Source organism: Gastrolobium bilobum, unplaced genomic scaffold (assembly GCF_033153095.1).
Source record: "Gastrolobium bilobum isolate Gb01-03AN ecotype WA unplaced genomic scaffold, APGP_CSIRO_Gbil_v1 utg3828, whole genome shotgun sequence".
In the NCBI taxonomy this organism is placed as follows: domain Eukaryota; kingdom Viridiplantae; phylum Streptophyta; class Magnoliopsida; order Fabales; family Fabaceae; genus Gastrolobium; species Gastrolobium bilobum.
Window position 1 is genome coordinate 522,155 of NW_026898686.1, and position 14,827 is coordinate 536,981.

The window sequence follows — 14,827 nt, forward strand, 5'->3', positions numbered from 1 at the left end:
CTATAAAATTTAAAATTTGAATTTTAAAAATTACTAAAAGAGAAAATATTTCAAAATTGTTTCAAGTATAAACACCAAATTGATATTGAAGGAGAGAGTGCCATGTTAGCAAACTTTTCAAAGTTTGGATTAATATTCTAATTCTAATATACGATGAGACATTAAAAAGGATGCATTCGAATAAATATGTTGAAAAAATTGAAAGAGATTAGGAGTAATATTATTAAAGTTTTCAAGTGAGAAATTCTCATTAACGTAAAATAAATAAATAAATAGAAATTCTCATCAAATACAAGTATAGTTTCCTCTGAGGACCTTGAAGTAAAAGCAAAGAAAGGAATGAAACAAGTGAATGGAGCCGAGACTTTACATTAACACTCGTTTTGCAAAACATAGCATTTCATTTAGAAAGATTAGCTTAGGTGGACAAAACAAAACGAATTCAAACCGAACAAGAGATAGCGAGGTTGTCGCTGTGACATTGTCGTGTTATATTTTGAAGGTGTCAAGTAGTTCGCTTTTAGTTACAGAGGGAAGAAGATGGGTCCTATAACACCAACACCAACAATGGATACCATCTATGATCTCATTGAAGAGGCCAAGCTCCGTTTTCTCTGGTGGGCTCTTTGTATATTCGCCATTTCCTATTTCTTCACTCGTAAGTCATTCCAATCTCATTTCATTCATGTTATTTTCTAGTTAATCTCACGCTTCCACAATGAATTTTTCTTGTTGTTGTTGCATTTACTGTTTTTCTATCTGGGTTTTGATTTAAGACTGCAAATTTTGAATCTTTGATTGACACTTGTTTTTTTTTTTTTTTTCCTATCTGGGTTTTGCTTTAAGACTGCAAATTTTGAATCTTAGATGGACACTTGCTAATTTTTCCTATCTGGGTTTTGTTTTAAGAATGCAAATTTTGAGTCTTTGATTTATATTTTCTATTTTGCTATCTGGGTTATGGTTTTAAGACTGCAGATTTTGATTATTATTATTATTATTATTATTATTTTTGGTTATTGATGTTGTTTGTTGTTCATCACAGACACAAGTAAATCCATGTGGATGAATATACCAATGTCCATTCTAGTTTTTGTTGCTCTGCGCATTCTTGTGAACAAGGTGGAGTTCCGTTGGAAGGTTCAGCCCCCAAGACCACAGACTTACCTATCTCATTTGGAGAAAAAACAGTTGTCTCTGAATGATGCATGCCTTTCTACTTCACCTCCCCCTCCCAAATGGAAGAAGAAGATTGATTCTCCTGTTGTGGAGGCTGCCTTGAATGATTTCCTAGATTTGATATTGAAGGATTTCGTTATAAATATGTGGTACTCAGACATTACTCCAGATGGGGAGTTTCCTGAGCAGATACGTGACTTAGTCATGGATGCTCTTGCTGAAGTGTTAGTTAGGGTTAAAGAGATAAACCTTGTTGACTTGCTCACGAGGTATATGATTTTCCCCTCTTCTATTATTTGCTTCCAGAAAGAAAGGAACTCGACGAGTTCTTGATTAGTTACTGTGATAATGAATTGATTAGTACTAGATAATAATAATAGAAAATAACCAATTGTGCTATGTCTCGTTTACATTGCAGGGATATAGTTGATTTAATAAGTGATCATATAGACCTTTTCAGAAGAAATCAAGCTGCTATAGGTGTTGATGTGATGTTAACATTATCTTCTCAGGAGAGGGATGAAAGATTGAAATTTCATCTGTTGAATTCTAAGGAGCTTCATCCAGCATTAATATCTCCAGACAGTGAGTACAAGGTGTGAGTGGAGTGTCTGGATGACTGGATGTTATCTTTGTTTTGCTTTTAAAAAATGCAACTCATACCTTCTTATCTAATGATTTCTCTTCCTTTAGGTTCTTCAGCGGCTAATGAGTGGGGTATTAGCTACAGTACTCAGAAAACCAGACGTTCAATGTCCTGTGATTCGATCTATAGCTCGGGAAATTTTAACTTGCCTGATATTGCAACCTGTAATGAATTTGGCAAGCCCTGGGTATGTGGTTGAATATTATGCTTATGTGTCATTTACATTAAGCCTTTCTTCTTGGGGAGATTGGCCTTAACAATTTCTACCCTGTTGAAGGGTTTCTGCTCCAATAATTTTAGATAGATTGAAGACTTTTTAAAGTTTTGTTTGTGTTTTTGTGGGGTGGGAGGTGTTGTTGAGAGGTATTTTTTGAATCAGTCTTGGTATATATGTAATATGAGACTCAGAAAACCTTCTTACCTTGGTTTTGTTCTGTCTGTGGGCTGATAAGCTTGAAAGTTGAGAAGTGAAAGGGTGGTTATAAGTATCTGTTACTGGAACTTCCTGGTAGCGGCAAGTAAAAAAATTTGAACATCTAAGCAGAGGGCAAGGATAAACATTATGGGATTTAGGGTGTTAGTAGGGCTTAGGTATGAACCTTTGGGTATGCAGAAGAAGAAAAATACAATGGGCTGTGATCCCATCTATTAATTGTTAGTCCTTTGAAATAATGGGTTGGGGTGTTTCCCATCTATTATCTTTAGGGGTGTTCATCAACGATCCAAATCGATTCAAACCGCAGTGACCGAACCGAAAAATCGATAACGAATAAACTGAAAATCAAAAAACCGAAAACCGAAAAAAACCGCAAATTTTAATTGGATTGGATTGGATTGGATTTCAGTTTGGTTGATGAAAATCGATCCAATCCAAACCGATCCAATATATTAATTCCTCTTTACCTACTTGGGCTTTTCTCCAATCATAGTCCAAAAAATTCTAAACCCAAGACCCATTAGCCCATCAACTAAACCCAAGAAAAAACCTAGCCACATCCCATCAGCAAAATTTCATCTGTGTAGAATTTCATATCTCATTGACAAAAAAAAAACTTTACAAAGTCAATATATACAAAAGATATGTTATTTGCACAATAATCATGAAACAAATTTTAGGCTTTTCAAAAACCCGAAAACCAATCCAATCCAAATCGAAAAATTTTTGGATCGGATCGGATCAAATTTGAAAAAAAATCCAAACCGAATGGATGATTACATGATCAAACTGAAGGGATTGGATCGGATATTTTTTACTTCCAAAACCGATCAAATCCAGACCGCGAACACCCCTAATTATCTTACATATGGCTGCTTCATCAAAGAACAGTTCCTAAACTATAGATTTATAAAAAAAGTTAATATGTAAATAACTTAATAAGTAACAAGGGTAGGAAGTATCCAATAACATAATTAAAGCCTATGTGAAAAAAGTATATGTTACCTCTCAACTCTCAAGTGGGCTAATTTGTAAGTTAAAATCTAATTACAAGTTTAAAATATCTTGTCTGTTGATCCAAGAAAAAAATGTTTTAGCATATTGTCTAATTGGTACAATTGAAAACGTTTTAATACACAAACATTGTAGAAACTATATTTTCTTCCTGATTTCTTAAATAAACCTATTGTGTTGGTCATCTGTGATTAAAAATACTGTAGAATTTGAACTATATTTCTTAGATTTTTTTTTTTTCCAATTTCTGTTCATAAAACTATATTTGTCTGTATGATCAGGTATATCAATGAGGTGATTGAATCTCTTCTACTTGTCCTTAATGCTGAAGGTATGAATTGGATGGGTGGTGGTGATCAGTCTACTAGTGCTACAACTCATAATAATCATGGTCATTCTGTTGCTGGCAATGGAAATGATAATCACACAGCCTCTGCTGATTGGGCACAAGTGCTAGAGGCTGCAACTCAGAGAAGAACCGAAGTTCTTATGCCTGAGAATCTTGAGAACATGTGGACAAGAGGAAGGAACTACAAAAGGAAAAAGAATAAAAATGTCAAATCTGCAAAAAATCTTGCTACATATAGTTCACTGCCTGATAGAAATTTGGCTCAGGAAACATCAGTGAGTAAACCTGGAACATGTCCAATTCCAAATGGAAAGTCTTCACTGCATACTGTGGGTTCAGATCCCCTACTAAATGTTGGAAGCACAAATAGGTCAGAGTCTTTGCCGGATCCTGACAAGGAACTATCTTCTGAAACAGATCATCAAGTTGATGAAGTGAAGGAGACCAAGGATCTCACATCTAATAAGAATAAAATTCCACTCAAGAGATGTAACAGTGCTTCTGTCTTGGGAATCCAACCTCATAAAGGAGGGTCCACAATGTCAGAGTCCTACACCCCCGAATTTGAGAAGCATGGTGAAGGATTTCAGGGAAAGAGTAGTTCTGACATGGTCATTAGGAGAGAGGGACAATTTGCTCCCAAGCTTCGTTGCCGGGTATGCACTTTTGACTGTAAAAGTTATGAATTGTGAAATATACTATTCTAAAATATAAATTGATTTATAATCAATATAATATTCACTTTGTGATACATGGAATATTTCACTGTTGGCTCTTTTGTTGTCTACTTGTACACTGCAGGTGATGGGAGCATATTTTGAGAAACTCGGTTCCACATCATTTGCTGTCTATTCAATTGCTGTGACTGATGGGCAAGAGAAAACTTGGTTTGTAAAAAGAAGGTAGAAGGTTTGCTTCTTTCATTCATTTCTACTATGGTGGGAGTGCACAAGTTATGTTTGTTTGAATTTTCCCTTTTTACAAACAGGTTAATTAGAATTGGGTTTATAGAGGTTGTAAAGTTCAAAGTTTTAAGTTGTAACTATACAACAAAATATTATGATCACTGTATTATATGTTTTGTTTTTTCATTCTCTTTCCCCCATCTTCTAGTTTAAACTGACCCTTTATAGAGAATAAATATGGTGTTTCAAAATTGTTTTGTCCATATTTATATTTGTGCTTTGACATCACTGGACTTTCTTTTGGTAATATTCAGATACAGGAATTTTGAGCGATTGCATCGACATCTAAAAGATATTCCTAATTACACATTACATTTGCCTCCCAAAAGGATATTTTCCTCAAGCACAGAGGATGCTTTTGTCCATCAGCGTTGCATTCGACTCAATAAATATCTCCAGGTATTCTCAATCATCATCTACAACTCTTTAAAGAAATACTTCCGGTTGTACTGTTTTAACAACTATAACACTGCATCAATAATGCTGTCTTGTTTCAGGACCTCCTGTCAATAGCTAATGTTGCTGAACAACACGATGTATGGGACTTTTTGAGTGTTTCCTCAAAGGTTTGCATCTGCTTGGTATTTCTTACCGTAAAATTAGATGAGTAACCTTTATATCATTTTTTATTTTGGTACTTAAAGATGGGAAAAATAACTATCTAACTATTTTTTCCCTGTTTTTCCCCTGAAGAACTACTCTTTTGGGAAATCTTCTTCAATGATGAGGACCCTGGCAGGTATATGGTTTTAACATTTTCTATTTTTGTCATACTTGCAATTTAAGTGCTCTGTTAATAGCTATTTTATGCATGGTGATCTGCAAGTTAGGATTCTATTTTCTCCCGTTAATGTGCCTGATGAATTTGTGTAACTTTGATTGGGACTTCCGTCTTCTAAACTTTTCAAATCAATATTAGTCCGTTGTTTCACCCATCCAAACTTAACAAAAAAAGTAATAAAAAGACAGTGGGATAGGAAGCTTTTACCTATGCCATGTGATAGAACTGGTTCAAAGATTAAAAGGATAATGGAGACAAAAAAAATGTTTTTTGTTGATGTGATCTCCCTTACCCCTGAATGAATCAATGGAGAAAACCTAAGGTTAGGAAATAGAAAGAATGATTAGAGAACTGCTTGTTAATGTATTTGAGAGTCCTATCTCTCCAACTCACTCAACTGTCTTAACTGGATACTCTCTCCTCCTCCTCTTCTTTTCTTATATCCTACTTCTTCCTTAGAGGAATATCCTCCAATAACAGGTAACCCTAACTACTATATCTAACAATATCAATTAATATGAGGTAACTCGATCTAATATATCTAACAATATCAATTAATATTACGAAACTTTATGTACTACATCTAAAATATCATTAATATCAAGTAACTCTACTATATTTTGGAATATCAATTAACTCTAGCTACTATTACTCACAGGGCTTGGCACAACTAGATCATTTGGCCAATCCTTATTTCTTCTCATATACACCTTCCTATTTTGGTGCTTGCTACTAACAATTCACCCCCGGCCCCACTCCCCGAAAAAAAAAAAAAAGAAAGTTTCACCTTGTCCTCAAGGTGAAAATCTGGTAAGGTTATCACTAATGGCCAAGACAGGAGCAGGTTGCACCCTTAATTCCAAGTCTTCAGTTAGCATCGAAGGCAAGGACTGATGAGTCACATGAGGGGAAACTGCTTAATTTAAAAGGGAGACAAGGAAGACTGAATAAAGGAAGCTGAAGTTGATATGCCATTGCCCCTGCTTTTAGAATAATCTGGAAAGGGCCATAGAAACACGTCCTTATTTTCTCATTAAGCTTCGTAGCAGATGGAACCAGAAAAATAACACTGAATTTGACTGTAAATTGATGAAAAACATAAATGGAAACAAGCTCCTTACAAACACTAATGGTAGAAAAAAACCCAAAAGACCTCAACTCCCCCTCAAAGCCAACATACCTAAGCTTCAAGAGTTCCCAAGAGATCCCCAATTTCTCCACTAAACCAATCCTCAATTCATGCTTGCCCACCCTACACACACACTCCTTTTATCCTACTCATAGAATATTCTAGAATAACTAACTAACTGACCCACTCCTTTTAGGCTCATCAATAGCCAAGAATTGAGAAAAACCCAATCTCTCCAAGGATTTTCATCTGGCCTCCATCCCCGTGTATATGATGAAATGCTCCTTAGATTCAAGAGCTTTGATACCAGTTGATAGAACTGGTCCAAAGATTTAAAAAATAATGAAGGAAAAAATGGATTTTTATTGATATGATCTCCTTGACCCCGAGATCAATGGAGAACCCAAGGTTAGGAAGGAAAAGAATGATTATAGAACCATTTCTCAGGTATTTGATAACCTTATCTCTCCCACTCACTCAACTCTCGTGAGTCGTGACTGAATACCATCCTCCACTTTTCTGCTCATATCCTGCTTCTGACTATTCCTTGGAGGAATATCCTCCAATATCAGGTAACTCTAACTTCTGTATCTAGCAATATCAATTAATATCAAGTAACTCTATTTAATATATCTAACAGTATCAATTAATACCAGTAACTTTATCTTCTATATCTAACAATATCAATGTTGAGATATATAAAATCATTAATAGAACCAATTCAACCCAAAAGCTTAAGCTATTGGGTGATGATACATTAATGGTTTTATATATCTTAACACGCCCCCTCACATTAGAGCCCACTGGGCTTGAAGGGCGGACAATGCACAGGTAGGTGGGCTTGAATTGGTTCTATTAATGATTTTATATATCTCAACAATCAATTAACTGTAACAACTATTACTAACAGGGCCCATCTCATCTAGATCATTGGGCCCATCCTTATTTCTGTTCACATACACCTTCCTAATCGGGGGCTTGCTACTAACACCATGTTAGTTTTGCTTTTTTCTTTTATCGGGGGGTTGAAGCCAATGAGATGGAAAATTGGAAACTTTTCATCATTGTTGTGGGCTGGTTGGGCAGGATAGAATGGCGACCTAGGCAGCTGGCATAATGTATTATTTTTTAGCAAGTGACAACCTTTTAATTGATAATGAATACAGATCTTCTATATCTTTAATATTTGGGGTTTCAAATTGGAAGCCAAAGCTGTTTTATTATAGAAAGTTCTTCCAATGAATTTATTTATCCCTAATTGATGGACGTATGTTTTATAAATGGCTTTTCTCTTCCATTTTATTTATCATATGGACTTGAATGCTATAAAGCTACTTATGAGAGGATTGTGTTGATATGCAATATGCCATTTTCATATTTCTGCATCAGTCCTTTCTTTGTTTACCTACACATTAAGGCTTATGCTACAAGGTAGGGGATGGGAAGTAGAGAATCAGCACATGTGGCTAAGGAGGACAGAGTGGGGAATATTCAAGTGCAACATAATGGAATGCCCACATGGCTGCAACTAATAAGTACAGATGAGGGTATTCGGTTCGGGAGAGTGAGATAAATATGAAAAGCAGGGAGAGTAGGAGTTAGTCAAGAAGTTGTGTGAAGGTTAGGCAAGAAATTGTTGGAAGATTTTGGGGCCCTTTGGGTAGGGAGTTGGCAGACCCTCAAAGATCACTCGTTTTTTCTATCTTGATTTTCTGTTTTCAGTATAATCAAGAGGATTTTCTCCATTGTAAGGAGCTATACTCCATTGTTTCTTATCGTCAGCAAAAATCAATTCCTATCATAATGCTCAAATTTTTTATATTGGCAGTCAACGTAGATGATGCTGTAGATGATATTGTACGCCAATTTAAAGGCGTTTCATATGGTTTAAAGCGAAAAGTTTCTAGTTCAGCATCCTCCACCATTGAAGGTTCTTCTACATCTTCCACTTGGAACATGCACTTGAATGTGGATGAAATGGATAAAAGTATTTCAAGGCAAAATGCTGCAGAGAGTGTGTTAAGCTCTGATTATGAGGAAGGTGAAAAAGAAGTTAATTTTGGCCATGAGAATATTGATAGAGAAGTAGCAGAAGATAATGGGTGGCATTCTGACAATGAATTGAGCTCGAAGGATCATTCACAACAGCTAATAAACCATGGTAATGAGTCTAGTAAACTGGATCTAGATAGAAATCATGATGTGGTTATGGAAGCTACGATTGGCAAGGATGTTCCAGCGACAAATTCCACTCTAATTCCTAATAATGTAGAGGATCCAGTTGGAGTGCCACCTGAGGTTTGTATAGTCAGCTGGGTTTTCTATCTTTTTTGTTTTGCACATCACACTTTGATTGTTGATTGAGATAATTGGTTCACTGTTACTTATTGGTGTGTGCTTAAGTTATACAATAGCTGCTTATTGTCTCTGGGACCAGGCTGCTGACTAGTATTCTGCCTATTTGTTAAAATTGGGAAGAGCATTTATATAACTGAGATATGATGAAAACTGTACAACATTAATATACTACTATTGGTAGCTTATCTTCCTTTTAAGAAGAAAATAGGAGAGAGGAGGAGGAGGAGGGGGGAGAGAGTGATCCCTCCATCAAATAAAAATGTATGAAGAAAATATATCTGTGCTTTTATTGAATTGATTCCATTAGCTGGCTAAAGGCTTGTTTTAATCGTTTTGTGCAATCAGCATGTTTCCACCAAATAGGGAAGGAAGGTAAGCTATTAAGTGTCCTAGTTTTCATAGATCTGTTCAAGTGTTTAAAACTCAGTTACCCTAATTAATTACTAAATCTTTCGAAAATGAAGTTGCTTCTTATAATTTTTATTACAAATTAAAAATGAGAACTGTGAGGAAAACTTGATGGTGTGCTCAGAGAAAATGTTTTGGAAACCCTCTATCCCTTCTAGGGGAAAGAATAATGATTTGAGAACCAGAACAAAGCAGGACTAAAGTTTTACTTGGGACTTTGCTAAGCAGGATGTTATGAGGATCTTGGCTTATCCTTTGTTGTCCATTCTTTGATTAGAACCTTTTTTTTTTGTTAAAATAGTATGTAGGTCCCAATACTTGTAGGGAATGTTCAAATAGATTCCTATATTTTAGAAGTGTGCAATTGAATCTCATAATTAAAAAAACCACTTCCCGTTAAATCCGACTAGCGTGTGGGGTGGAGGTAATCTTTGTACGCAGCCTTACCCTTGCATAATTGCAAAGAGACTGTTTCCTGAATTCGAACCCATGACCTTTCAGTTATGAAAGAGCAGCTTTATCACTATACCAGTTCGCCCCTGTCAATTGAATCTCATAATTAAAAATAAAAATAAAAATTAAATTGAATCCCTATAATTTCAAAATTCTTAATTTGGTCCCTACTGTTAGAATACTGTTATGGTGCTCTAACAGTATGCTGGACTGGAGGATCCAATTAGAAAATTTTGAAATAATAAGGATTTTAAATTTTATAATTTAGTCCCTATAGCTTAAAAAAATTTAATTTGAGTTCTTGAGATCAGCTCAAGCACTATAACGGTGCTCTATGTAATAGCAGGGACTCAATTAGAAAATTTTAAAACCTTAAGGACCCTATTACAAACTTTAAAAATAACCTATTTGGACATTTCCAAAAATTATAGGGACCTATATATCAGTTTAACCTTTATTTTTTGTTTGTTTTTAGTTTAAAAGACTCATTAACATTTATAATTTTAACCATTTTGCAGTGGACCCCACCTAACGTGAGTGTCCCTATTTTGAATTTGGTGGACAACATATTTCAGCTTAACAAAAGAGGCTGGCTAAGGTATATTAGTATATTACTCTATCTGGTCTTTCTGTATTTCCAAGTCAGTCACTGCTATTAAATAATGTCTGTCAACTTTAAGTCTTATGCCAATTTACAGAAGCTTCTTTTGGTGTTGTGTTTAATGTGCTTTCTTAGCTTGCAAGTTATCTTAAGATGTGTGATTTTCAATGAAGTTGGAGACAAGACGGAGTTCTACACTTTCACCTAACAACTTAAGATTTTAGAGTGCCCGTTCCCCCACATGTTATGAATTATGAAATCTTCACGGTGAAGTGATTTGCAGTTTGATCCTTGCAACCTCTCAATATTATAATCAAATTGAATTTTAGCACAATATAATGATGATTGGTGAATGTAGGTTTTGTCATACTTAAAACCTAAAGCAAATTTTTGTAAGACTGCGAGGGCGTGTGGTAGAAATAAAATCCATTCTTTGGCATTGTTCAACTGTGAAAAGTGTAGGCAAAACTGTATATTCTCCTCCTGGAGAATTCTCATATAAATATTGTTCATTGCAAGCTGATTTTCAGCCCTGTAACCACATATATCTATTCTACAGGTGAGCTATTCTAAATCATGAGAGAATAACATACTTATAAATTTACTGCTGTAGAACACAGACTTTATTGGTTCTATGCTATGAATTTGCTAGTTCTAAATGAACTTTTGAGTTTGCCAATTCCGTTGACAGGCACGGGTACTATCTTGATTTCTGTTTTGTTTGATTTGAAAAGAATAATTGATCATAATCTGCTTATGATAGCTTCATGTTTTTCTCCAACTTGTGCATGCCAATAACCATAACCAGATTTCAAACTTTTATAATTTTCTTGAAATTTTGTTACTTTTAGGCTAAATGGATTTGACTGAGAAAAATATCAAGTGCCATGGTGATGTTCATTTCTTGAAATTGCTAATGCTAGTTCATTTCTGTTCATGCAGAAGACAGGTCTTTTGGATGTCGAAACAGATATTACAGTTGGTTATGGAAGATGCTATTGATGATTGGCTCCTGAGGGAGATTCATTGGCTCCGGAGAGAGGATACCATTGCTCAAGGGATTCGGTGGGTCCAAGATGTAAGGATTGAGCTAAAAGTTTAAACATATTTTGCTGGGATATTGTTTTTCTTTTAGGGGGCGTTTGGTTGAGGAATTTTTTTTGGAATAGTAGGGAAATTTAATAGATAGAGAAATGATTGGAAAGATAGATAAAGTGAGATAGGTAGAAAAATGTAAAAAAAAGTTGTTTGGTAGAGAAAAACTTTACTGGAAAAATTAGGTAACTTTATGAAATCAACAGTGCATTAAAAGCCACATAACCGGTTTTCTGAAAAATCCCACCTTCAAATTGGGTTTCTAAACAGTGCGGATATCTATGTTTCTCATAAATCCATACAAATTGGATAGATGGGTTTTTGGTGAAAATACGTTGAAACAAACATAGTGTTTCTAAAAGCCATACTTGAGAAACATAGATATCCGCTGAAAAGCTCTCAACCAAACACCACCTTAATGTAAATTAACAGTATCTTACACTGACACACTGTTTTTTCTGGTAGATATACAGGATTGAAGAGCTTTTTTAAGTTCATGTCGTTGCTTGTTCTTATTTTGTGCTCTTTTGCTTTGAACTTCTGTGTTTAAACAGGACATCTCCTCATTTGTAGTTTCTGGTTTCTTTCAATAGATATTCTTATATTATTAAAATAAAAAATTCTGTATTAGCCTAGTATCCTCGACTCATTATTTTGTTCTACAATATAGCTTTGTTGAATTTATAATGAAGTTAACATAGTGCACTATTTGTACCGTAGTATCCTCAAAATTTATGGGGACGAACCGGAGCAGTGGTAAAACTGTTCCTTTATGACTGAAAGGTCATGGGTTCGAATCCAGGAAACAGCATCTTTGCAATTATGCAAGGGTAAGACTGTGTACAAGGATTTCCTCCACCCCACACTCGCTAGTCGGGTTTAACGGGGAGTGGTTTTAGGTTTTTTTTTATCCTCAAAATTTCTAATTAACTAAACAGTTATTGATTTTTGTTGCTTTAAATTGCATTTGATTTAATATTTGTCAATTTTTTTAATCTTAAATCTTTCTATTAACCTGCCAAAATTGTTAATTTACTTTTTATGAACTTGCCAATATTTGTTAGATGTGATACAATTACTGCTTACTTGGCATGTAACTGCTTGGTATTTTTTTCATCATTGGATGGAGCTCAAAAGCTTGATAATTGGGATTCTTGCTTGTTTGGAGTTTTCAAAACATATTTTACCCTAATAAAATTTTGCATTTGAAATTGATATACATATATTGTGTTATTTATTTCATCCAAAGAAAATCAATTTGCTGTTCTTTCTTGGTGAGTCATAGATAGCAGATGAAGCGATGAATTCCTGCCCTAAATTTCTTTACATGATTTTACAATTACCTCTTTTTTAATTCAGATAGATGTAACTCTCACCAGCCAAAAAGAAAAGTTATTAAATATTTGTCAATGGATTTTGCTGATGTTACATGTTGTCTACTTATGCTTGCAGATCCTCTGGCCTGGTGGTACTTTTTTTTTAAGAGTACAGACCCCTCAGGTGTTAATTGGTGGCAGTGTCATTGATCAAAAGCCTTTACAAACCACAAGTGTCTCCGGGGGAAGCAAGATCGCCAAATCAGAGTCAGGGTCTTTTGAGCAACAGCTTCAGGCTGCTCGTAGAGCAAGTGATTTGAAGAAACTGCTTTTCGGTTAGTTCTATTTTCTGTAGGGTGCTATGTTGATTCATCTGACTTGGTGGATATTATTGCACTTTTGAAATTTTATTTGAACTTCTTTCCTGTATATTTTGATCTTTCTTCTAATATGAGTGCAAACACCCCCTTTAAATTTGGCTCATTTGCACAGACCCAGAGACACGTCAAGTTTTACTTCTTCTAATCACATTCCATGTGGTTTAGCAAATGTGCAAATGTAATTGTTAAAATTATAGGAATTCAGGAAGGGGAAGTAGAAAAGAGAGAATAAGGACTCAATAATCTGGAATAGATATCGATTTGATATGAAGGATGTTTTATGATGTGTTATACGTTATACCAACTACAAATCACTAATCTCTATTTATATTAATGTTAGACTCCTAATTCTAGCTAAGGAAATAGATCATGAAATATAAAAAAAAATTAGGAAGCTATTTCTAAAAGATCATCTTATATACTATAATATTCTAAGATACAATCAAGATATTTTGAGATATATTCTAACAATCTCCCTTAAGCCAAAGCTTACCAAGTTTTAAGCTTTAAAAATGACTGAACAATGTAATTTGAGCTCCAAAAAATATGGCTGGAAAGACAATTCAGGGATGCTAGAGACGTCAAAGAGATGATAATTGCTTGAAATGCAAATCAGCAAGATGGTGTGAATGATCATCAGCTTGAAGCGCTGGTTGAAATGTTGTATGAGCAAGAAAGAAGAGACCTTGCTAGAATGATCATCAATGAAAATATCCTGGCAAGCAAATATACACAGTAGGAACTAAATTTTCTCTCCAAGTTCATTAAGAACATTTGAAAGCTTCAAACCACAAGAAAAACTTAGTAGATGTAAAAAATTGAAATTGAAATTGAGGTTGGTGTGCATCATAGCCATGGAGAATTCATTGCTCGTATGACTCATCATTGAGATAGGAGAAATTACCATCGGTATGATTCACGATGGGAGGATGATATCAATCACAGCCAATGCATTTCTCATCTTTGTATGATTCATTGGTAAGAAAGAAATCTCTGGAATGATTGTCATAATTTCCATGTTTATATGGTCTTTATAACTTTGTGAAAGTTTAAGTAAATATCATTTCCATTCTCAGAATTTGCATCTCCAGACTTTGACATATAAAGTTGCCACCTTTTTTTTCAGATGGAGCTCCAGCAACCTTAGTCAGCTTAATTGGGCAGAAACAGTACAGACGTTGTGCTAGTGATATATATTACTTTAGTCAGGTTAAAGTTCTTTTCCATTGATGTATTCACTTGGTGCAAAACTGCTGACTTTATGCTTCTGTTTCTCTTTACTTTTTTGTTTTGCCTACTTACTCAATTTACTTGTTTTCTAAACTAACTGGTGAGATATCTCACCCAATAGCTTAAGCTTTTGGGTTGAATTGGTTCTTTACACTAACAATTATACTATCTTATTTCATTGTAGTCTTCTGTATGCGTGAAGCAACTTGCTTATGCAATCCTTGAACTTCTACTTATATCACTCTTCCCGGAGTTGCGAAATGTTGTCATGAGTGTTCATGAGAACATGCATGTTCACCGACCTGTATAGAGTTCCTTATCTGCCCGGATTCTGTTCAAGATCAGTTCATTAGATTGAGAAGACATTGTTTTTTTTCATTGTTATGGCTTTGCTGGCTAATAGTCTTTTTTATAAGCTAGAACAAGAGCCATGATTGATGGTTTTTTTTTCCACTTGGGAACTTGGGGAATTGTTTTGTAAACTTAG

General features: G+C 34.8%; 1 protein-coding gene across 1 annotated transcript; it reads left to right on the forward strand.

The window, feature by feature from the left end:
* Nucleotides 1-567: 567 nt before the first annotated feature.
* Nucleotides 568-14,827, forward strand: LOC133318351 (uncharacterized). The gene is made up of 15 exons (XM_061520340.1): nucleotides 568-658; nucleotides 1,046-1,448; nucleotides 1,598-1,775; nucleotides 1,873-2,012; nucleotides 3,557-4,280; nucleotides 4,426-4,526; nucleotides 4,844-4,988; nucleotides 5,087-5,155; nucleotides 5,283-5,328; nucleotides 8,328-8,797; nucleotides 10,237-10,316; nucleotides 11,262-11,397; nucleotides 12,867-13,065; nucleotides 14,237-14,319; nucleotides 14,525-14,827. Exons 1-15 carry the CDS (start codon nucleotides 568-570, stop codon nucleotides 14,648-14,650), a joined length of 2,991 nt encoding a protein of 996 aa, XP_061376324.1. The 3' UTR covers nucleotides 14,651-14,827.

Bases quoted from the DNA above. Each gene is read 5' to 3' on its own strand.
- LOC133318351 (XM_061520340.1), top strand. From the start codon at position 568: ATGGATACCATCTATGATCTCATTGAAGAGGCCAAGCTCCGTTTTCTC. The intron at 4,527-4,843 runs GTAGAAGGTTTG...GGTAATATTCAG, and splicing joins ACTTGGTTTGTAAAAAGAAG to ATACAGGAATTTTGAGCGAT. The intron at 8,798-10,236 runs GTTTGTATAGTC...ACCATTTTGCAG, and splicing joins CAGTTGGAGTGCCACCTGAG to TGGACCCCACCTAACGTGAG.